The 25,595-nt window shown below is 40.2% G+C and overlaps 1 protein-coding gene across 33 annotated transcripts in view; it reads right to left on the bottom strand.

Moving 5' to 3' along the window:
• MAP4K4 (mitogen-activated protein kinase kinase kinase kinase 4) overlaps positions 1 to 19,792 on the bottom strand; it is a 192,903-nt gene extending 173,111 nt beyond the window's left edge. For all 33 annotated transcript variants that reach the window (XM_012740468.3, XM_012740471.3, XM_012740479.3 and 30 more), the window contains exons 1-2: positions 19,655 to 19,792; positions 19,246 to 19,311 (exon numbers count right to left, since the gene is read on the bottom strand). In XM_012740468.3, the coding sequence (XP_012595922.2) occupies positions 19,246 to 19,311; positions 19,655 to 19,711 (123 nt within the window). In that variant the 5' untranslated portion in view covers positions 19,712 to 19,792. The remainder of the gene's footprint in view (positions 1 to 19,245; positions 19,312 to 19,654) is intronic.
• Between the last annotated feature and the right edge of the window lie 5,803 nt (positions 19,793 to 25,595).

Genomic DNA, 25,595 nt, shown 5'->3' with positions numbered 1-25,595 from the left:
ATCTGCATGAGGAACCCTAGAATAGACAAGCAGAAGAACTACCACACTGAGTATTGGCCCCAACCCAAAGTGCTGACAGACAAAATCGTGAGCAAATAAAATGTAGCTTATATAGGCCATTAAGTTTTAGCATGATTTGCTAGCCAGCAAAGACTGACTGATGCATTATCACCACCTGATGCATTTATTTTCTGTATTCTTAAACCCCATGAAAGCCTGGTCTTTAACTTTTTTGCCAATTCTGTAACTCCATCATCTAGAATACCGTCTGTAGTAATTTCTGCTGAATGAATATGATACACATCTGATTAGAAGACCCTATGTATTTTTCAGTTTCAAAAAATAAAGTTCTAAATTTATAGGTCAAGTATCCCTAATCTGAAAATCCAAAATGCAGAACTTTTTGAACACCAACATGATGCTCAAAGTAAATGTTCCACTGGAGCTTTTCAGATTTCCAGATTAGGAGTGCTCTACCAAGTAAGCATAATGCAAATATTTCAAAATCCAAAAAAGTCCAAAATCCAAAACACTTCTGGTCCCAAGCATTTCCAAAGAAGGGATATTCTACCTGTATTGGTTAATAAATCATCAGTACTTTAAAGCAAAGTTATTTCTGTGTCTTTTTTTTTAAGAAATAGGATCTTGCTCTGTCACCCAGGCTGCTGGAGTACAGTGGCTGAATCTTAGCTCACTGCAACCTCAGACTCCTGGGCTCAAGCGATCCTCCTGCCTCAGCCTCCCAAGTAATTAAGACTATAGGCGTGTACCGCCATACTCAGCTTTTGTAGGGTGTGTGTGTGTGTGTGTGTGTGTAAACAACTCTCTGTGTTACCCAGGCTGGCCTTGAACTCCTGGCCTCAAACAATCCTTCTGCCTTGGCCTCCCAATGTGCTGGGATTAGAGGCATGAGCCATAACACCTGGCCTACTTTCTACATCTTTAGTACAAGAAAAACTTTTGGTATTATTATGAGCTGAACTGTCTCTCCTCCAAAATTCTTATGTTGAAGCCCTAACCCCCAGTACCTGAGACAGTGGCTGTACTTACACATAGGGCCTTTAAAGAGGTGCTTGAGTTAAAATGAGGCCATTAGAGTGGGCTCTAACCCAATCAGACTTGTGTCCTTTTAAGAGGAAGAAATGTGGACACACAGAGAGACACCAGGGCCATATGACAACACAGTGATAAGGTGGCCATCAGCAAGCCAAGGAGAGGAGCCTCAGGAGAAACTAACTCTGTTGACACCTCGATCATGAATTTCTAGCTTCTAGAACTATGAAAAAATTATTTCTGTTGTTTAAAATCCCCAGTCTGAGGCATTTAGTTATGGCAGCCCTAGCAGACTAATACAGGTATGGAGTTCACATACTTTGTTCTTATGGTTCTTGATGCCTCATGTTTTTATCACATTCTCTGAATGGTGAAAAATTACTGAAGGATTCATAGAAGAAATGTTGGGTGGCAAGAATGTTTTTAATTGATTTTTTAACTAGGAGGAGGTATCAGGTATTCCCATTTCTGTGACTGATGAGCTCTGTGATTCTGTAAGAGGTCTATAGGCTCTAGAACAAATAAATCTTTGATCCATTCTTTTACCAGAGTTTGGACTAGATAATCTTCAAGCCTCCTCCCAGCCCTAACATTTAATGAGTTTACATGGGAATAATTATCAGAATGTTCAAATAAATTCTGTAAATGATTTAGAAAGGAATTTTCATTTTCATTTTAATCCAAGGTTGGTTGATATCAGTGCCAAACTTCACTGGAAAGATAGTTTTCTCATAGTTTTTTGTTTAAGGGGAAGACATGAGTTCTTATGATTAGTTATATACAAGAGTTGTAGAATATATTTCTCACTCTTTGTGGGGGGGGTCTTTTTTTCATCAATAAACTTCTTTTGAAATGTACGATAATTATGTTTAAGTGCAAATACATTGCACAGAGATGGCATAATTTTTCAAAGTTAAAGTTCATAAGTAGAGGAAATGCATTTTAGCAAAACCTTCCTTCCCTATCATTTAGTCTGAACAGGTTACTTGGATGAAATCTGTGTTTGGGTAGTTCCTCTTTTGCTAATATTTAATAAATAAGTAGTTGAAAAATTACATGAAAACTATAATGTTTTGTGCATATAAGAAAAAAATATTAAACTAAACCTGAAAAGACTTGATTATCATTTATACAGCACCATCAAACTTCCAAACTATCTTAAAGTTACCATCGTTCCTTGAAACAATGCTCTGTATTGGATGTGAGGTTTATCTACAATGTATGAGTGAGGTTCTAAGACAAAGATTAAATAATTTACTCTTGTCACAAGGCCAGCTGAGTTTCAGGATTATAATATAAATGGAAAGCTCCTTGGGTAGTTGTCATTTTTTGTAGGGTCAGATGATGGAAGATTAGGCATTTGTCATTTATCATTGTCAAACTGGAACACTGATGGCAAAGCACATTTTTACTCTTAGATAAAATATTTTAAGTACAATAAAGGTACTGGTTTAATAAAAATTTTTAATTAATCAGCCCTTGAAGTTCAAGATGAACTATTAGTATTCCAAAGGTTCTTCCTTAAGAAACCAACTTCTCTATGCTTTTGTGGTGACAGATATTATATAGGTATGTAATTTTACATATTCTGAAGATTTTTTTTTACAGTAAAATATTTCATAAGAAATAATGAAATAGCCTAGTAATTTTGCATATAGTATTCTTAGCCTGGTTCCCTTTCCTTAGGTCTTTTATTTTCTCCACTTCTGTACTATATGGTCCTTAATTTATTTATAAGGTCACTAAGATTCTGAAAGAATCAGTGACAACAAATTATTGCCTGATGCATATGCAGGGAGAAGGGGATTTGCGAACATTTCTAGACATTCCCTCACAAATATGTGGGGGCCTACTGTATGTGTTATATGTACCTATTTATAAATAGATATTAATCAGCAAAATAGTAGAGATTTTAATTGTAAGAATAGTAAGTCCCAATTCATAAACCTTCAGGCAACTGTAAAAAAAAAGCTTTTTGAAAGTGTTAAGGTCAGTCACTAGAGAAAAAATTAGCAAAATCATCAGCTTATTTTGTAGAACAAAGTTGGAAGACTCACTCACATTTCCTAATTTCAAAACTCACTACAAAACTATAGTAATTAAGACAGTGTGGTACTGGCATAGTATAAACACAGAGATCAATAGAACAGAATTAAGAGTCCAGAAGTAAAAAGAGTCTAGAAATGCTCACATATAAGGTCAACTGACTTTCAACAAGTACGGTGGCAAAATAATTCAACAGGAAAAGAACAGTTTTTCAATAAATGGTTTTAGAACAACTGAACATCCACATGCAAATGAAGGAAGGTGCATCCCTGCTTCACATCATTTGATTCAAAATGGGTCAAAAAAAACTAACTGTAAAAGCTAAAACTATAAAACTTAGAAGAAAACATAGGAGTATGTTCATATCTTATGTATCTTCATAATCTTGGATTAGGAAGTAGTTTCTTACAAGTGACACCAAAAGCATAAGCAAAAAGACATAGATAAAATGGACTTCATCAAAATTAAAACTATTGTGCTTCAAACTACATCATCAAGAAAGTGAAAAGAAGAAAAAAAAATAGAATGGGAGAAAAGTTTGTGCAAATCATATACCTGGCAAGGGACTTGTATTTAGAACTTCTAAAACTCAAAATTTTTAAAATTTATTACCCAATTTCAAAAATGGGTAAAGGATTTTTTTAAAAAATTTCCAATGAAGATATTCAAATGGCCAACAAGCAAATGAAAAGAAGCTCAACATCATTAGTCACCAAAGGAATGCAAATCAAAGCCCCTAAAATAAGATACCACTTCATACTCACTAGGACAGCTCTAATGAAAATGAAGATAATTACAAGTATTGGCAAGTGAAAAAACTGAAACTTTCATACACTGCTGGTAGGAATGTAAATGATACAGCCACTTTGGAAAACAGTCTACTAGTTCCTCAAAAGGTTAGACACAAAGTTACCATACAACCCAGCAATTCCACTCCTAAATATGTACCCAATATATAGTCCACATAAAAATGTGTACACAAATCTTCATAGCAGCATTATTCCTTTTCAAAGGATGCTGGAGTTTTTTGGTTTTGTTTTGAGATGGGGTCTTGCTTACATTGCCCAGGCTATTCTTGAACTGCTGGCCTCAAGGGATCCTCCCACCTCAACCTTGGGAGTAGTGGGATAACAGGGGTGAGCCACCAGGCCTGGCTCAGCAGCATTATTCCTAACAGCCCCAAAGTGGAAACAACCCACACATCCATTAACTAATGAATGAATGAAAAGAGATGTACTCATACAATGTTATATTATTCAGCAATAAAAAGAAACGAAGTATTGACACATGCTACAACACGTATGAACCTGAAAACATGCTAAGTGAAAGAAGCCCGTCACAAAACACATATTGTTTGATTCCACTTATGTGAAATGTCTACAACAGGTAAATCTACAAAGAATGAAAGTAGATTAGTGGTAGCCTAGGGCTGGTGGGGGTAGGAAGTGACAGGAGGGTTGGGGCATGGGGTTTATTGGGGGGGGGTAATGAAATGTTATAAACTTGTGACTATGGTTGCACAATTCTGTGAATATACTAAAAGCCACTGAATTACATATTTTAAGTGAATGAATAGTGTGGTATGTGATTTACATATCAATAAACATGTTTTTAAAATGGCTCTCTTAAAATCTAAGGTTGTTTTCCTTCTTCTCCCCCCATTACCCCCATCAAAAATAAATAAATAAAAAAAGGAAGCAGCTACTTTCATAGCTTGTTGTGTTGCTGAGGTCTCATAGTTAATGAATGGTGACTGAAGAAACAGACTAGAAATAGCACTTGACTTCCACTTCTGGCCAAGATGGAGTTAACAGAGGCTGGATTTACCTTTCTACTTGAAACAACCAAAAGAAACCCACACAAAATTTATGAAACAATGGTGTTCAAGAAACTGGACATCAAACAATAAAGGACAATGATCCCTGAAAGATGGGAAACAAATGAGGTAAGCCACACAACTGCTTGGGCTTACTCCCTTTACAGTTTTTAGGCCATGGCACAGGGAAAGGAAACCTAAGCAGAGGTTAGACTCCCTTAGCGGGGAGAGCTGAAGAGTCTGTGTAGACCAAGGTGGCTGAAGTTCCAGGTAAAAATAGAGAGACAAGAGAGCTGCACAGAAGAAGAAAAGAACTCCAGAGATCTGCAGAGGGGCCCCTGTGCATTCAGCCAAGTAACGTTCAGCACATGCATGTAAGGAAACCACCCAAGGGTGGAAGAAAAAGAAAAAATCCAAAAGGCCTGGAAGGATAGTGCCAGTGTTCACACAGGCATAAGAATAGTGCCTGTTCCCACCAAACAGACTGAAAAAAACTCTTAAACCAAGGGAAAATCGAGCAGAGTCCTCAGAAAGGTCTTGCCTGAGCAGTAGGAAACAATTAGTGCTAGACTAATCACTGTTCCAGATCTACTTAATAAAAATCAAAAAGTGAGAACCAAAAGGATAAAATTATATCTGTGTAACTTAACTGCACCCTAGAACAAAGCCCAAGAAAACTTACAGGAATACAAAACTATCCAGCCCCAAGCAAGGTAAAATTCATAATGTCTGGCATCCACTCAAAGATTACCAGACATGGAAACATAACCAACGCTGAAAAGAATAATCAATCGAAACTAACCCAAAACTGACACAGATGTTAGAATTACACACAAGGACCTTAAAATAGCTATTATAACTCATTCCATTTGTTCAAAAAGTTAAACAGAGACATGGAAAATATAAAAGATCCAAATCAAACTTCTAGAGATTAAAAATATAATGTCTGAAATGAAAAATACACTGGTGGGAATATTGGCAGAGTCGACAGTGAAGATGAAAAGATAAGGCAATGTGAAGGCAGAGCAACAGAAACTAGCCAAACAAGAATTAAGGGAAAAAATGGTACATCAGTGGGCTGTAAGATAACTTCAAGGAGCTTAATGCATATGTAATGAGGGTTCCCAATCCTAAAAAGGGGGAAGGAGGGTGAAAAAAATTTGAAGAAATAATGGCCAAGATTTTTCCAGATTTGATGAAACTGCTAAACTCCAGATCCAATAAGCTCACAAACCACAAACACAAAAGGCATAAAGAAAAATACGCCAAAATACAGCATCATCAAAATGCTCAAAACCACAGATAAATGGAAAATCTTAAAAACAGCCAAAAAATAATGACATGTATGTGCAAAGGAACAAAATAAGGATGACAGCAGATTTCTCAGAAGAAATTCAATGGAAAAGATAATGGAGTAACACTTCCAAAATACTGGAAAGGAAAAAACCCCTATAAACCTAGAATTCTAAGCCCAACAAAAATGTTTCAAAAATGAAAAATGAAAAAAGAATGCTTTCAGATATACAAAAGCTGAAAGAATTCATCACCAGCAGACTTACACTACAAAAAATGTTAAAGGAAGTCTATCAGGCCAAAGGAAAATTATACCAAATAGAAATATGGATCCACATAAGAAATGAAGAGTACCAGAATTGATAATCATATGGGTACATATATTAGTTGGGATTTTTCCTTACTATAAGATGACTGCTCAAATATATTTTGGAACTTGTAACATATATAAAAGTAAAATGCATACCAAAATACTATAAGGTCAGGCAGGTGGAAATGGAAGGATATTATTTTAAGATTCTTATACACAAAATGTATAGAATCATTTGAAAGTAGACTGTGATAAATTAAAAATATGTGCTACAAACCTAAAGCAACCTATAAAATAAGAAGTTATAACTAATAAGCCGGCAAAGGAGGTAAAGTGAAATCATAAAAAAAACCCCAATTCAGGCCGGGCGCGGTGGCTCACGCCTGTAATCCTAGCTCTTGGGAGGCCGAGGCGGGCGGATTGCTCAAGGTCAGGAGTTCAAAACCAGCCTGAGCAAGAGCGAGACCCCGTCTCTACTATAAATAGAAAGAAATTAATTGGCCAACTGATATATATATAAAAAAAAAAAAATTAGCCGGGCATGGTGGCACATGCCTGTAGTCCCAGCTACTCGGGAGGCTGAGGCAGAAGGATCGCTCGAGCCCAGGAGTTTGAGGTTGCTGTGAGCTAGGCTGACACCACGGCACTCACTCTAGCCTGGACAACAAAGCGAGACTCTGTCTCAAAAAAAAAAAAAAAAAAAAAACCCCAATTCATCCAAAAGGCAAAAAAGGGGAAGACTACCAATGAGATCAAGTCTTCAGCAAACAGAACCAGAAACAAATGAAACAGAGAATAAAGAAAAAGAATAAACATCCAATTTAAAATTCAACATTTTAAATCACTTTTTTTCATATAACAATAAGAATACATTTTCAACTAATTGAGTAGCAAACTAATAAAATGTCTAATTCAATCTTAGAGTTGATGACTAACTACTCCTTGGTTATTCAAAGTAAAACAAAAAGAATTTCATACTTTGAAAGCTAGCATTAGCAATTACAAAGTCATTTCCAGTATAATTAGAGAATGGTCAGAAATATTTTACTCAACATTTTTTGTCCATATTATCAAAAAGCAAATACATAGCAACTGAAAAAATCCAAAATCTTAATCTTTTAATCATTTCCTTGCATAACCTGAACTACTAAAACTTATTAATAACCATTTGAATATCACAAACCTGAACACCACCGTTCCCATTTTACAGAGGCCCCTTCCAGCTCTAAGGTCATGAGGACCAGCAGCTGAATAAAGCAGTAACCCCATGTGTGCAGTGTGGAGTAGAATGTGGCCTACTTTGGGCCATTGATTCACCAGATATTATTCCAGATACTGCTCATAAGCCACAATGAGGAGGGCTCCTCCTCCATCCTGCTTCTGTATGGGAATGTTCAGGGTGCTAAATGGATACGCTGATAACTCTGAACTGATGCAAGAAATTCAGAACAGCAAGGAATATCAAACAGCAGCATATGTAGGAGGCAAAGCCTCCCAATAGACAGGGGCCTCAAGGCAAACTGAATGGAGGCAGTCGATCACCACAAACAATGGAACACCTTCCCTATCTTTATTCAAAGCTATATTAACCAAGATGGTAAGTCATCAGCTCAATGGCTTATTTTAATTCCTAGCAGACTATTCACTGCTCCTTACACATCTATGCCTCATCCAGAGAATCTAAATTTAAGTTATTAAGCCTCTCTGTGCATACCACCACATCTACTTTATCACATCCATCGTTTCAAGGCCTTTTGGCTAAGATCAAGTGTACTTTATCACCTCTAGCTTAGCCATCATGTCCTACACTCCCATAGGCCCCTGCTCTTCCCCAGCTGCAACATCATCCTCTTTAACTATGTGTTCTTTTGCTGCCTTACACATTAGGCTATATGCTACAAGGGCACAAGCTGTCTTTCTTGTTCACTGTCACCAGTGAGCAAGCCTCACATGGTGCCTGGCACATAATACACACATTAAGTACTCGAGTAATAAATGAAAGAAATCTTGCCTAACAGAGCAGTCTCAAAATATATGTAAATAGTGAAACAAACACTAAAGATAACAAGCCTTCAAATCACTGAAAAGTAAAGAGCTGAACACCCAGAAGTTTTTTTTCTGGGAATCAATGGAGGGAACAACAAGAATGGATGAGAAAACATATATACATACATAGAGTTAAGATGCTCTAAATATGCCAAGTTCAAACCAGAAAGGCCCTAGAATTTGAGTTATGCACTAGCAGGTAAATGAATACACCTAATGAATTGTGTGTCACTTTAAATGCACATTCTTAACCTCAGGCAATACTCAGTGTCTAACTTGGGATCTCCAATGAATTTTATGTCCCTTAATACATAGCCCTAGCTCAGATAACATTCAATCTTTAACCTAAGATCTCAAAGTTGAATAATCATAAAACTACAGAGCAAATATATAAAGAGTGTCTCAAAAACTGATGACGGTGGGTTAAGGGTTCTGGTAGTCAACAGTATTCTGTCACTATCATAAGCAGGTAAGAATGAAAGCTCTTAAGTACAGGAATTTTCAAAAAGTACACTGTTATTTAATTAGGTTTGATCTGAATGCAGTAAATAATAAAAGATAACACAAAAAAACTTTAGAATATAAGAAAAATAATCTGAAGGCATACTTGAAGCACATTAAGATGAGTAATCTTATTCCCCTGCATAACATAGCAAATCATTTATTTAACTTGGGACACATTCTTCTGACCCAAGATAATAGATTTTTTTTTAAACTCTAGTGAGTCAAATAGTTTCTGCTTGAGATAAAGGAAAACTACAGTCTCTAGCATTACATGGCAAATGGATGGCTATTATACAAAGGAATCCCCCTACAAAAATAGTAGAGAAAGACAATTAGTTTGGCCTAGTCCCTGATACCAGTAACCTCACTGATAGTGAATAGTTTGCCTTCACAGCAATAAGACAGAACCCATACTCATGTTTAAAGAAATGAGTTAAGCTCACAGTGAAGACTGTAATCTCAGTGAGGAAGGTAAAGGCTTCAGGGAAGCAAAACTTCCAATAGCTTTTCCCTCATCTCGTCACACAGAGTCATCAGAAAAGTGTTAGGTTATATTGAGTTAGAAATGGGGAAACCTAGACAGATAAATTCTGCTCCTTTCTCCCTTCTATGGACAACTCCAAAATGCAGTTCCACTATGCAGCTCTTCTGAACAACTCCAGGATGCCAGGCAAGAGCACCTGCTGAATCATCATTCACAATAGCCAAAAACTATTATAGAAACAACTTCGATATCCATCAATTGGGGAACAGATAAACAATATGTGGTATATACATATACTTGGATATAATTCAGCAATAAAAAGGAACAAACCCCCACACTGCTACATAGTTGAATCTCAAAAATATTAACCACAAAGACCACACACTGTATGATTCCATTTATATGAAATGTTCAAAAAGGGCAAAGTAACACAGGCAGGCAGATTAGAGGTCGCCTGGGGCTCTGGACTGGTATGGGGATTAACTGTAAATAAGTATGATGAATCTTATTGAGATAATGAAAATGCAATACTGATTTGTGGTGACCGACGTACCACTCTGTAAATTTACTAAAAATCACTGAAACATAAGCTTGAATTAGGTGAATTTCATGATATATAAAATATACCTCAATAAAGCTAAGAAAAAAAAAAAAAACCTGAACAAACTCCTCTTAAAGGCTTGTTCAAAGTGGCAGCCAGCATGGTGACCCCCAACATGGCAAGGTTCCCAGCATGACACTGCTTCACACTTTGCCTCCCTCTGCACTTCTTCAACCACATCTCCCTGGGCTCGCACCTCCCAAATTCAGTACCAGCACAGAGGTAATGCACTAAGGCACTGCATACTCTAGTTTTCGTTTCTGTTGTTGATGTTGTCTTTGTTGCTATCACTATTGTTCTGGATGAAAAAAACAAAACCCTAAGTTTTAAAATCAAAGATACAACTTCTAATGAAACATGGCAGACTGATTACATGAGTCATAACAGTTAATTTCCATAAAAAAGATAATAAGGTAAACAAAAGAACAAAGAGATAAAGTGGGGAAAGATGGCAGTGGAGAGCATTTTCATCACATTTTGATGGCTGAAAAGTGAATGGAGCACTAATTGACTTAATAAAAAGAAAAAAGTTACAACCTAAGTGCCTACTGAGGATACCTATAGTAAATGAGGCAGTTTTCCCCATAGAACCCTGAGAAGATCATTATTTGGAAACAAATGATACAAGGCTAAAATCAGGAGACCTGGTAAAAGTTTGCATATTTAGTGGCTGAACACAATAGGCCCCTTTCTCTACCTCAACACAGTTTGGTGATTATCCCTCACTACCCCACACTCACAGGAAATCAGAGGTTTAAGTCCCTTAACAAACTGAAGGAGATGATGCTCCAGACAAGAAAACATGAGGCTAAGGGGTGGGGCACAGGGTTGAAAACACAGGGATTTCCAGCCATGCATGGACTTAAAACCTTGATACCCCATGCACTCTTTCTTATAAAGCTACTAGGAGATGTGCTTCAGGAAAATAACATAGTAAACCAAAAAAGACAACCAAGGCATCCAGAAAACAGATGTTATAGGACAACAGCTGTGCAAGAGGTCTACTGGCGACCATACGCACCCAGCTATAAGGTACCTCCAGGGAGAAAAAGCTGGAATCAATAGGTTTTCCAAAATAATAATTATCTTATATATGATGCTAAATTAAGCATTTGGAAAAATAGATAAAGAATGAACTTTGCAAGGCATCTGAGATATCTTTCAGGGCATCTGAGGGGGAAAGTAATGATAGGTACATAGAAAACTAAGCAAACGAAAAAGTAAAAGCAGTATGAAGGGGCAGGGGTATTGTTTAAAAAAAGGAAATTTAATGATATTAAACTGCTTGGCTCAAAAATAAATAGTCATTTAAGGGAGAGACCAAGGATAGAATAGAAGCTAAATAATCAACTATTGTTGAACAGCAGCTATAGTACAGTAGTTCAACGACTACTCTTACAGGTAGTGAATAAATACATAAAACTGATAAATCAGGAAATAGCCACATAAGTATATAATTTTAAAATATGGCAATAAATAACAGATGTAGCAACTAAAAGCAATGAAAATAGACACCTCTGGGGAACAGGATAACTGAGTTTTGACATAAGCATTTTAGTATCAATTGATTATAACTATGTGTATTCATAACTTTGATGGGTTTTTAAGGCCCTATGTATCATAAAATTAAAGAGTTAAGTTATAAATGTAAAGTGGGGTTTTTTTCCTTTCATTTATTTAAATTTAACAGGATAACTTATCCATACTTGGCCATATCTGAGACTGTCCCAATGCCTGGAGGTCAAAAACAGTTTAACAGTTAAGCACGAAGCTGTAAGCACTGTCCTAACAGCTGGCTCCCTACTTTTCAAGGGTAGGAGAACCAACTACTAGGCTCAGACAACAGCCCCAATTCTCCAGCTCACTAATGCACCAACCAACCAGAGTTTACTGACTGTGTCAGTTCAGTGCTCCTCAAAGCACGGTCTGCTGACTGGTGTACACAGCAAGACAAGTTCAGACATTAAGATTAAGTATAGAAAAGTTTTCACAGCAACATGACAGGGCAACATTATGTCTTTTGATGCTAATAATAAAAAAGTTAAGCTGATATTCTGTATGTCTACCTTTCATTTCACTTTTCTAGTTATTTGTTTTTACTATATTTTAAAATACACAGCAGCCCTGCTGAGGTTGAGTGGCCACGTGCCATTTCCACATGCCAGTGCATTCACTGTGTCTAAATACAAGAATGCTAGTAGAAGACCTGGGATGACACAGACAATATAGGATTTATAGTTGATTTTCCATATTTGGCATTTTGTGTCCATCCCCTTGTCTTTCCTGAGTTCCATCAGGATAAATGTATCACCAGCTTCACTTACTGCTGTATACCTAACTCTCAGAACATAACATACCATAGATAATAACACAGTAAGTACTTGTTGCATGAAACCACCCTTGTATGTTGATCATTTTCTATTTTGATTCTCCAATTTAGTTCTAAGTTCCTCATAATGCTACCTAGATATCAAAATTTCTAAGGTCCCAGTTTTTGAAACTTGGAAAGTCCTAAAATTTATCATTCTGACCTTTCTTTGAAATTCTCAAATGAAAAAGTACCTCCCAACATCACATTATTAATTACTCAACCCAAGAGGGCAGCTTCTCTTCTAAATAATGCCAGCAGACTATTATTACTGAACCTGCCTCATAACAAAAGATCATATTGTTTGGTGAGCAGTGATATGATAATATAAAACCTAAGAACATACTGCTGGCCACGCTGGTCACTGGCAATAAATATAAACATTACCCTGGGCTTCTCTTAAAACTACCCTAGCCATCCTTCAAATAAGTCCAAAAAGTTTACCTTGACTCAATTCTTGTGTTGTATTTTTAGATCAAACCAACTGTCAAACAAATATTCTAGAAGTTAAATAAATACTTGGGAATCTCTACTTCTGATAATCAAGAGATTACCCTCAAAGTAAGTATTAAAAATGTTGTAATATTTTAACATTGATAATTCAGATTAGCATTACAAGAAACCAAACTGAATTAGTGAAGAATCTACTTGCAATAAATTTTCAAAGCACTTACTTGCAAATACTTTATATGATGAACCACAATCCACCAATATTTATCTACTTGTGATAGAAACAAAATTTTTACAACACTGACTCAAAAAGTAAGGTAACCTAAAATCATTTCAACCCTTAAAATTTTCACAAATTCTAAATGAGTAGTGTTTAAATTTGAGAATTTACGGTGGAATAAGTCCTTAACTCTAATACAGCCAACTGCAGTCTGCACCTTGGGGCATTTTACTTCAATGTCCACAGTACACCTGTATCCACGCTGGGTAATGAACCTGCCAGGTTACCACATACTAGTGTTAGCCTCTCGCCAATAGTTCTGACTCAGCACCTTGACCACTTAGTCTGAAAACCAGTAGCTTCTGCAATTACTTAACTACCCTATTGCTGTCTGCCAATTTTTTTTAAATGATTGGAATAAAGAAAAATGAAATCACTGATATTAATGATAAGAAGCACAAGCAACATAAACTTAATATAACTGAGAGAGAGAGAGATGGAAAATATCTGATGCTCCAGGAGTGGACAATCTCTTGGCTCAAGCAGCCAGCTAGCCAAGTATTTGCAAATAAAGCAAAGGAAGAAAATAAAAGACCATGTATGAAATTCACATGTCAAAGCATCTGTTAGGTAAAATGTACTTAGTGTATAATATTTTTAGTTCCCTGAAAATGAAACTCCTTAAAGATGATTATTTCTTGGTTTAGCATACCCATTCAGGGAGACATTATTTCAAAAGTAGGATGCATTACTTCCAAAAACATATCTTTGCTCTTCCAGGTTCAACCTGCAAAAATCTATGAATACAGGGGACTATGTCAGTATCTAGAAATATATATATTCAATATTGGTTAAGAAAAAATGCAAAATACAAGTTTCCACCTATACAAATGAATATACATTTATTACAAAGTTTCAAGCAAGAAGGAATTAAAAACCCAACATCAGCAGGGTTTTATCTGGTGGTTAGATTTTCTGTAAAGTTTTTGATGTTCCTGATATAATAAAACAGCTTTTCGAAGTGTGGGGTTGATATTCTTTAAGGGAGCTACGCACCAATACTTGTTCAACAGGGCTGCCTTCCTCCCACCTTACCCAAGTCCAGAACCTTCTAGTATGAAGGAAATCTATGTCTCAGAACAAGCCTGAACATGTCACTCCGTGGCAGACCAGCTGATACAATCCACCTCCTACTGAAAACATCTAGTTCTACAAAATTCATTTTGTCCTGGTGGATGTCTTTATCTCCTATTTAGAATAAGAAATGCTACCCTTAAAAGATAACATTTAGAGAATAGCTCACAGAAGTTTAAGTACTTGCTCCAAAATGCTAGGCTAATGATTTTTAAAAGCCAGACAATCTATATGGCACTTTATCACTGAGTAATCAAAAGTAATTTTAGTACTTTCACCCTCTTAATCCCAAGGCTCCTCCTAATCTAATGGGCAGTGTACCCATTTAAAGGGCCACACCAAAGTCTGCAGAGAATAAGTGAATTCATCAAGTTAAGGGCAGGAAGAATAGCCAAGTATACACCCTAACCTCTCCTCCTCTCTGCCAGCACTGCCACCACCCTGTCTCAGTCTTCACCCCAACTCTCTGGATCACTGTCCTAGGCCAACCATCTTACTGCTCTTTCCCAAAACATCATCTGATCAAGTTTCCTACTCCCAGGGATCCCCAATCCCAGCAAAACCTTTCATTGGCTCCTCAATGCTTAAAGAACAATGTTCCTCCTCAACTCAAACCCAAATAACCTCTCTCTGAGATTCTCACTACTCCCCAATCCTCTTGCCATTCCAAAGGTCACTCTTAACCCCCTCTGCCACACATACCTCCTCCGTCTTTCTTCAACAACCGACAGGTACAGTGTTAGCACAGTGCCTAATGGGCAAATGCTCAATGTTAGCTCCCCTAACCACCCAGGTCTCTGGGCCTAGGAGAGCTTCCTCCTTAACCTCCAAGGTCTACAGACCTTTCCTCTGAGGACAAGGTCAGACAGGGTCAGTCCTCCCATAAAGTCTACGGTCCCTCCCTTGAGTGACCCTTGATTTCAGACATTTCACCGGCTAGATTCAAAACATCCTAACTGCCATGTTACTGTTACCAGATTCCACCTGGCCCTCTACAGTCCTTTAAAGACCTAGAATTATCCTCCTCAGGGTGGCAATCTTCTATTCAAGATAGTTTGCAACACCAGCCATCACATGCACACAAAATATAATATAGTAGTTACCCCAAGAAAACATAAAATGGTCAAATAAATATTAAAAATAATAATAAAATACAAAATAACATGGAAGGCCGGGCACGGTGGCTCACGCCTGTAATCCTAGCTCTCTGGGAGGCCGAGGCGGGCGGATTGCTCAAGGTCAGGAGTTCGAAATCAGCCTGAGCAAGAGCGAGACCCTGTCTCTACTATAAAAATAGAAAGAAATTAATTGGCCAACTAATATATATAGAAAAAATTAGCCGGGCATGGTGGCACATGCCTGTAGTCCCAGCTACTTGGGAGGCTGAGGCAGAAGGATTGTTTGAGCCCAGGAGTTTGAGGTTGCTGTGAGCTAGGCTGACGCCACGGCACTCACTCTAGCCTAGGCAACAAAGCGAGACACTGTCTCAAAAAAAAAAAAAAATAAAAAAAAAAATAACATGGAAATAAATGTGATTTGTTTCTGGTTTTAATTTTCCACACTGTCATTGTCCCCATGGATGAAAATATTATAATTCACTATACTTATTCAACATGGGGAATCAGTAAGCAGACATGCATGCAATCATGCTATAAACACTTCTTTTATAAATATATGACATTCTGAAAGTAACCTTGTGAATAGAAATTCAAAACTTTTTTTAAAAAGTTTTTAATTTATGAGTTATCCTTCCCTACCATCCCTCAAAAACCTAAGGGAAAAATAAATGTCTCTAAACAAAATATACCCTGTCTACCCTGTTTTCCAATTCCCTCTCTCCCTCTTTTTTCTTTTTCTTTTTTTTTTTTTTTTAAGTCATAGTGTCACTCTGTCGTCCAGGCTGGTCTCAACCTCCAGGGCTGAAGCAAACCTCTAGCCTCATCCTCCCAAACAGCTGAGACTACAGGCATGCACCACCACATTTGGCTTCAATTCTGTCTTTTAAGATAAAGTATACACTGTTCAACTATACAGGGTGTGCCAAAAGTCTCCATGCAAAGGAAAAAATTCTGTAATGAATATTTTTTAAAATAAAAGTACATTTAGCTACAATTTCCCATTTTTCCCTATGTATGGCAACTTTTGAGACACCTGTATTAAAAAAGCTGTTTTCATGCAACATATCCAAACTCAGAAAATTCTCTCTCCCTACTTATTTGCTCCACAAAAACATAGTTGCCACAACACAAGCGACCTCTGTCACTAAAAACTAAAAAACAAAAACAGAAAATATAACACTGAAATAAATTAGGAAATACAGATTGTTACGTTTCCAGGTGTTTTACCTGAAGTTTTGTTTCAAAAGCAGACTTCTTTATAAATAAGAAATTGGTAGCAAATATTTTCCAAACTCTGATGCTAGTCATACTACAGGATGTTTAGTAGCAATAAACAAAGTCTAGTGTTAATAATCTAATCCCAAAACCACTACAAGTAAATCATGCCAACAAAAATGCTAAATTAACCTGTATGCATAATGGTTACTGGTTCAAGAAATTATACATTTAAAAAGCAAAAAACAGAGATGCTCTGCTGTTTTCACCATCTCTAAGATTAAAGTTCCCAGTAACTGTTTGTAAACATTAAAGAACTTCTTGGGATAGTCAGAAAATATGTATGAGACAATCAGAAAAATGTTAACACTGGGCAGTTGATATTTTTCTAAGTGTGAAAATGACATTGTGATTATGTAAAAAACAAACAAGAAACATACTAAAGTATTTACGGCTAAAATGGTATCTGGAGTTTACATTAAGATAAAAGTAGAAGAGGAAGAATATAGATAAAATAAGATCAGTCATGTGCTGATAACTGTTAAACTAAGCTATCTACTCTTTCTCTTTGCATATGTTTGAAAATTTCCACGATATAAAAAAAGTAACTGCTTGTGAGCAAAATCTCAAGCACTACTTTGTTCTGAATTGTATGCAACTTTTGCATAGATTTCTTAATACTTTAGGTTTGCATAATTACAGAATTTCTCCTCAACTGTACAGACTTTGTAACTAGAGAGCTATGTCACTGACATTATCCCAAATACTTCCCAAATGTATGTGCTCAGCAATTCTACTTCAAAAGCTTGGGATGAACAGGGGATGGAACCAAAAAGGAAATGAAGGGAAATGACAACCTGCCCAAATTCTTACCATAGAGCGCCTACCTCTTAAAACCAAGTAATACACACTCCAGTTTCATTCTTTCTGTTTTCTTATGGTTTAAAAACAAACTGTTGCCTTCCAGCCTATTTCACTCCCCTTAACATCCAATCTGACCAAATAAGACACAAACAAACCCACTACTGTGTAACCAGGTCAAAAACAAGCTCTGGCTAACTCACTTGGAAGAGTACACTCACCACTTAGATTTGGCCAGAAAAACTGGGTTAGAAAAAAACCAAACTATTTTAAACAAACACTAGGATTGGGGAGAATGTTTTTAAGCCAGTTACCAGACACTCAGTAAGTTGCAACCCAATCTTTTCCAAAATTTTCCAAAGCCTTCCAAATTCAGTTGAGCCCAGCAGGCTGAGTTAACAAGGCTCTCTTTCAAATTCAAAAATCTGGCCCTAGCCCCAACAGTTAACCAACAAAACACATGCTAATTCACTCGAGATCACCTAAGAATACTGACTCAAGTTCAGACCACAGGCCAGTTAGTACACTGCCCAGGCCAAGGGAAGTTGGGGCTAGGGAGAGGCGTTCAAGCAACAGATAAACCCTATGCAAAAAGCAGAAAAGAGACAATAGGATCCACACTTAATCTGGCCTAAGAAAATGTCTACAGTCAGCTCCCCCCTCCCCCATTTTTAATGAGACAATGACAGTTCTTCATGGTGAACCACAAAGCCCTGCTTAAGTTATTTTTTTCTATCCACTCTAACAGCTAGAAAAGTCTCCTAGTGCAGATAACTTTCAGAAAACATTTAGTAAAAAGAAACAAACCAAGACACGGAGAATTTAACATTCTGTTTTGAATTTTCAAGGCCTGCACCTCCATTACCTACAGCTCTTTCATAATCTCTGGAGTGTGCACTGGATAAAATGAACAACACTGTTAGTCACATCAGGTGTCAGCTACTCAGCACAGACTCATAGTCTCCAGATTTGTGTTTCATTTACGTTGGGGGGGGGGGGGGGAGAGGGTGTTAAGATTTTTAAAAAGAGAAAGAGCTGGGTGGGTGTGAAACCAGAGCATCCTCTTTACTCCCCACTCTCCCTTATTTCTGTTTCAATTACACAGCTGTCAAACAGGTTATTCCTGGAATTCAGATTTTATAATCCCCACATTGTAATTCTTCCTGCTCTCATTGCCCAAACAAACACTCCTCCCTGCTTCCCCAAAATATGTATCTCTCAGTAGAGGGTATGACAGCCAGTTATAAACTAGTGCCAGGTAGCCCCAAACTCCCCACCTTGAGCACTTGGCAAGCATTCAAAGGAGGAAACATGATGACAATTTTCAAGAAAGCCAAGGCAGAGGTTTGGGACCATCACAGGCAAGGCCTGTGTACACTAAATTTTAATTCACACACAAACTCAAAAGGCCAGATTTGGAGGAAAGAAGAAAAAATTCAGGTTGTCTTATGATAAAAAAAATCCTTTTCCATTTTACTGAAGAAAAGTGCATGCCTAAGAGTGTAGCTTATTTCCTTATCTCAAAGCCAGGAAATGAGGTCTTTTAAGGCCAGTCTGAATATAAACTCGGTGTGCAAAAACAGAGGGACTGCAAGGAGAAACCCTTTTCCCAACTTTGGCCAAGCAGCGTGGTTTTCAGCGAGCAGCGTGTTTATCACCCTTTTCCTCGTTCCCCAACAAGAAGTTTCAATATGCCACGGGAAACAAAGAAGGCGCCCACACCGACCTTATAGACTTGTCCATAGGTGCCATTTCCAACCACTTCCACCAGCTCAAAAATCCCAGCAGGATCCTGGAGAGGAAGGAGGGGAGGGGTTATAATTTAAAAGAGGACAAAAAAATGAAATAAAGCAGGGCAGTTGGAGAGAAAGGGCGGTGACAAAAGAGGTGGGTTTCGCCCGGTGCAGTCCCCCAGCGCCTGAGGGTCGCGCGGCGGGCCGGGGGCGCAGGGCTCGGTGGCCCGGGCGCGGGGGGCGGCGAAGGGTCGCGCCCCGCGTCCCCGCACATGCCGACACAGGCAGACAAAGGGGCCGCCGCGCCCGCGGCTCTGCCCACAGCGGCGCCCGAGCGCCCGGCCGGCCAGGGCGCGGCCCCCGCCGCCCGCTCCCCGCGCGCCCGCCCGTGGGCCCACTCACCCGCAGGGAGGAGAGGTCGATGTCCACCAGACTTTTTGCAGGGGAGTCGTTCGCCATTTTCCCTTTTTGCCACCAAAAAACAAATAATAACAATAAATATCTCTATTGCTCTGAGTGTCTCAGCCGCAGGCCGGGCCACCGACGGCGCTCCGCGCGCGGCAGCCGCGCTGGCCGGGGACTCTCCTCGGGGCCCGGGGATGGGGGCGGCGGCGGCGTCGGGCTCGGCCGCGCTCGCGGGCCGCTCGCGGCTCTCGGCCGACCGGGCCGCGCGGGGGGCGGACAGAGCGTGCGCGGGCGGCGGCGGCGGCGCTCACACCATGGCGCGGGCCGGCCGTCAGGCCCCCGGGCGTCGCCCGCCGCCTCAGGCCCCGGCGCCCGCGCCCCGCGCCGCGCGCCTCGAGGACGGGCCCGGAGCGTGGGGCCGCGGCGCCGCCGAGAGTTGAGCGAGCGAGCGCGAGGCAGCGAGACAAAGATAACCCGGGAGGCGGAGGCGGAGGCGGGGAGGGATGTGGGGAGGGAGGGGGCGGCAGCGGCGGCGCGGGAGGAGGAGAAACGGGACACCAAAAATATATTCTGAGGAGAGAGAAAACAGCTCCCCCTTTCCTTCTCCGGCAGGAAAAACGGGCGGAAAGGCACTCACACCCCGGAGCCCTGCCGGGGAGGGCGCGGGGCGAGGCGCCCGCGCGGCGTGAATATTCATCAGGGGTGGGGCCCGAACAATAGCCCGGCCGCGGGCAGCGCGGGCAGCTGCCCGACACGACGCCCGGCGCCCAGGGTGGGGCCTCGGCGCTCGACCCCGCTCGGCGCTCTTGAAAATGGCAGGAGCAGGGATGAGACGGGCTGGGATTTCCCCGAGAGGTACTCAGGGTGAGAAAACGCCCCTACCTCGCAGGAACAATAAATGAAAGGAAATTGACCTGGACCCAAATGCAAAGAGGCGGACGGACCTCGCGTCTCCCGAGGAGAGGGTGTGTCCCGCCCAGCCGGCCCGCCGCGCCCGGCTCTGAAGGGACCCGACCCCGGTGTACCCTAGCGGAGGAGGGGCCTCCCTCGCGCCTGCCCCCACCGCTCCCATCCCCCACCACCACCTCCCGAGAGTATACCCTAAAGACCCTCATTTCCGGTTTACCTACACGGTTTTCTTTTTCTTTCCCTTCTTTTCCAGGCTAAATCCGTGACAGGGCTGTAGTTGCGGGATTCGCTGAGCATCACTTGGCTACCCGGCCAAGTCCAAAATAGCTCCTGTGGTTGCCTGGTGCCGCGTTCCTGGCAGCGCTTAGTAGTAGGTGAGCATTGGGTTTGGGGCCCTAAGTACTAACCCAAGTTTTGTACCTGGAGATCACTGAGGATCGACAAACAGGTTTCTTCCAGCAACCACAGAAGCTAATAGGTAGTTAGGCAGTTTAATCGTATTCCATCAACAATCATTTGTATTCCCCATCATCCAAAACGTTCAGTGGCTCTCTATTACCTTATAGCAGGTGTTCTCAAAATGTGAGTGCATCAGAATCAGCAGGAGGGATTTTGAAAGTACAGATTGCTGGACCGCCCCTCCCCCCAACAGAGTTTCTGATTCAAGGGGTCTGGAGAGGGCCTGAGAATGTGCATGTCTAACAGGTTCTCAAATGAAGCTAAAGTTGCTGTCTGTAGTGATCACACATTGAGAAGAGCCGCCTCGCTGAGATAGAAATCCAAGGCCCTTCCTTCATGATTGGGCTTCACAAACATCATCACCATCATCATTATCTTCCAATTCTTATGCATAAATTGTGTCTCTACCCCACCTACACACACACCCCTCCTGTTGAGTGCTTTAAGTAGAGTACTCCATTTACAGCCCTTGGGTAATGTTACCTCATTTTAGGTAAGGAAACCAAAGTACTGGAAGATAAGGAATGTGCCCAAGTTCCTTAAAAGCACAGCCTGGAAGTGGAACAGGGATGTTCATAAGGTTAGCCTATTCTCAAAAATACAGGTCTCTGATTCAGTTAAGTTAGTCTCCTCTACCCAGAATAGGTTTAGACTTTCCTGCTTCCCAATAGTTTGGTTTTCTATACTTTTGACTTTGAGAATCCCTTGTAAGGCTAAAATATATTCAGAGGTTCCTGGTGTCCATTGATTAGGTAAATCAGAAACTAAAATGTCCCTGGGAATTTATTGGTGCTTTCTAATGATTTTGTTTTTTATCAGTCAATAGTAATGGCATTATCTATGAGTGTAAGTTAAATAATTTACTCAGAGAACTAAACTGGTATACATTTGAATTTTCAAACCATATTATTATTCATAATATTTTAATGTTTATTGTTAACAATAGATAACACAGAGAATGTGCTAAGTCCTTTGCATGTTTTATCTTGTTATTCTTCACATTAACCCCAAATGTACTCTTATTTTTTCCACTTCGCATATTAGGAAACCAACATCCAAGGAAGTTAAGTAACTTGCTCAGTGTGCACAGCTAGACCTGATGCAGAAACACCAGGACCCACCAAGGTAGCCTCCTTCCATAGGTTCAACTCTGAATCCAAGGCATTGAGGCCCACCTCAGATGACCACCTTCCTTTCTGTCTGTCCAAATTCCTTCCATCACCTCAAGCCCAACTCAGAATCATCTATTCCTTCTCTTACACTTTCTCTAAATCTGTCTCCTCAGCTGCTGGTTCCTGTTCTCTGTTGCAACAGTTTTCTCCCACTTTCAACTCAGTACCTATTCTTCAAGTGTCTACCCAGTACCAGGCACTGGCTTAGCCATTGCCCCAGATATCAGGAAGATCAAGACAGCCTACCCTCAGAGAGCTTACAATCTGATAATGGGCATAAGAGAATTTCAAAAATAGCCATAGTACAAAGCAGAACAATGTAAATTCTAGCATTATGGAGACAGCACTAAACAGACCTAGTGGAAAGTATTCTGGATTTGGGACAAAACTGAACTGGTTTTGAACCCTAGTTCTATTATTTATCAGTTGTGCAACTTTGCACATGTTTCTTAACCTTTAGCCTCCATTTCCTCTTCTGCGTGCTAGATGAAGACTGGAGATTAGTAAGAGGCAAGAGCCCGAGCCAGGGTAATAAGGCCTAGTGACAGGAGATGTGAGAGATCTTGAGACAGTAGATTTCTCTAAGATTTGACATCTGACAGGATGTCAGAAGGCAGTATAGACAAAGAGGTAAGAGATTTGCTTGTGGTTTGGAGCCTTGTTCACACTTGGGAAGATGCTGTCACAAACCGAGGAAAGGATGGTAGTGACAAAGGAAGATTTGGTTTCGAACTCAAAACCAAACTTAATTAACATGTCACACAGGAGCAGTATACATGTTCCCAGCTCAAAACTTCACTCCAGTTCCCAGGGTAGGGGCCATGTTTTCAGTCAATAGACATGTATTAGCTTGGGCTGCCATAACAAACTACCATAGACTGGGAGGCTTAAATAACAGAAATTTATTTTCTCACAGTTCTGGAAGCTAGAAGTCCAAGATCGAGGTTCTGACCAATTTAGCTTCTGAAGAGCTCTCTTCTTGGCTTGCAGACAGCTAGCTGCCTTCTCACTATATTTACACATGGCCTTTTCTTGGTGCATGCTTGAGAGGAGAGGGAGAGAGAGAGAAAATGAATGATCTCTTTGGTGTCTCTTTTTATAAAGGCACTAATCCTATTGATCAGGGCCCCACCCTTATGACCTTGTTTAACCTTAATTACTGAAAGGCACTGCCTCCAAATATAGCCACACTGGGGGTTAGAGCTTCAACAGATGAATTGGGAGCAGGAAGAGACACAAGTATTCAGTCCATAATAAGCCTTGTGTAGTACATGATGCTGGGAAGTAGACTTGTCATGGCCCTTGTCCTTGAGAATCTATTTAAAGACACAAAATAAACCCACCCAAAAAGATAATCAAGGTGATAGTTGGAAAATTCGCATTTTAGGTCAGAAAAAAAAATGGTTTGCTTAGACAGAGATTGAGAATGTAAAAGAATGAGGCAACTGGCCACAGTGGACAGAGGACTCAGTTCAGAGAATCCTGAGCAAGAGAGTGAGACAGGTTAAGTGGAACCAGAAGATAAAGCTGACTCAAGGTCTCAATGTGGAGGTTGCAGCAGAGCCCAGACTATCAAGCAGGTCCAGCCAGACACAGGTTGGCCTTGGCTCCCCAGAGCTTAGATGGCAGATGAGCTGACCTGAGTTCAGCAGGCTGTGGGCTGTAAATGTCCATCTCCTGGGGTACAATGGGCCAGACTAGCAGTCCTTTCACACCCGGCATAGAAATTCCAGGGAGAGCTTAATTATGCAAGAGCATTAGATGGACAATGACAATCCCACTGCTTATCACTATACTTATTTCCTAGGTTTTTCTTTGTTGCAAAACTAATGAGGGAAACAGATTTTCAACCTCAGAATGGAGCAGGACAAGGAGGGCAGAGGACTGCATGGATGTAACTGAAGTGTTCAGGGTCATTGAGGACTTAGGTCAACTGGAAATAAATAATGAAAGTATTGGTGAGCAAGAGGAACTGAGTCAAACAAGGAAAAAGATGATGGGCTATGTTCAAGAAAAGCTTAGAAGGGGAAAAGCATAGGTTGAAGGGTCAGAGATCTGAGTTCTTATTCTCTGATGGACAAGGTGTGAGCGAATGCTTACCCTCTCTGCCCTCAATTTTCTTACATGTGAGATTAGAGGATGGATGAAATGATGGAAAGGTCCTGGTCTCAGGCCTGTGATCAATCACTCATTCCCCCAAGCCAGGGTAGAAGTTGTTAATGGCACATGGGGAATACTGTAGATTCAGCAGCCAGGTTCAGCCCTTGAAAGACCATCTCTGAGCATTGGTGGAGAGTATCAAAGTCTTTTTAACTAGTGTATCAGTTGGACTAAAAGGAAGCAACTACTCCAGCACACAACAGGGTGGAAGGCGTGGGATGTGGAAGCAGATCAAAGGGCAACAAAAGAAGAACTAGCCCAGGGCAGCATCAACCCCCTACCCAGCTACCAGGGCTGTAGATGTTGCCATGACTGCCAGGAGGAAGTTAGCTTAGCTCTGGTCTCCTAAATGCAGATCCTGAGACAAGGATTTGTGTGCAGGTAGCTAATTTGGGTGGTGATCCCAAGAAGCACAAGAAGGAGAAAGGAATGTCGAAAATGGAGTGGAAATGAGCTGATGAGGGCTGTGTTAACAAGCAGGTTATCACCGAGAGCTGCTGGGCTAAGTGTCCTTAGCTTGCTGGAAAGTGAAAAAGTGTGTTTATGAGTACCTGTATTCAGGGAAAAGGTCGTTGTAAACATTTTGTAAAAAACAGAGTAGTATTTTGAATGCAAAGGAACTTCCTATTTGTAGAAGAACTATTTGAAACCTTTTATAACGGAAATTACTGTCCCTTAATTTATCCTTTTTATAAATTTGTATGTTCATATATCAGGATTGCTTAGATCCACTTAAACTGTAAAAATGTCTCTATCTGTGGAATCCTCAAAGGGCCACAAAAATTGGGTCAAAGTTAGTCCTAGCTTTAGAAATCAAGATGGGAGCCGTAGGAAGTAGTTGGGAGAAGCTGGATGGGGATGTTAATAATTGTCAGGTATGTCTGGTTTTGGTAGGTGGTTGGGTGAAGGGGATCACGGGCTCTGTCAAGGAGAGGGCAAACCAGACCTGCTGGTTAAGAAGATAATGGACTTTTATTTACACTTGATCAGATGTTTATGTCCTCAGCCTGTGTAGCTAAATCGCAGGGAGTGACCAGACCAGTGGGCCTCTCTAATGCTCAGCCATTTAATATGTCACTACTGAAATAGAGTCATGAGCTAGAGGATGATGCATCAGATCCTGGCCAATATGCATCGGAGCCCCCATTGAACAGGAGGTTCAATTATAATCAAGTTTATCCCTTTAAAAATGAATGAGCCATGAGGCTCCATTAGTGCTGCTGCAAGCTCACCAGTCC

The sequence above is a fragment of the Microcebus murinus genome, chromosome 3 (assembly GCF_040939455.1).
Source record: "Microcebus murinus isolate Inina chromosome 3, M.murinus_Inina_mat1.0, whole genome shotgun sequence".
NCBI classification, from domain to species: Eukaryota; Metazoa; Chordata; class Mammalia; order Primates; family Cheirogaleidae; genus Microcebus; species Microcebus murinus.
Note: the sequence above shows the minus strand (reverse complement) of the source record. Positions and strands in the feature narration are given on the sequence as shown.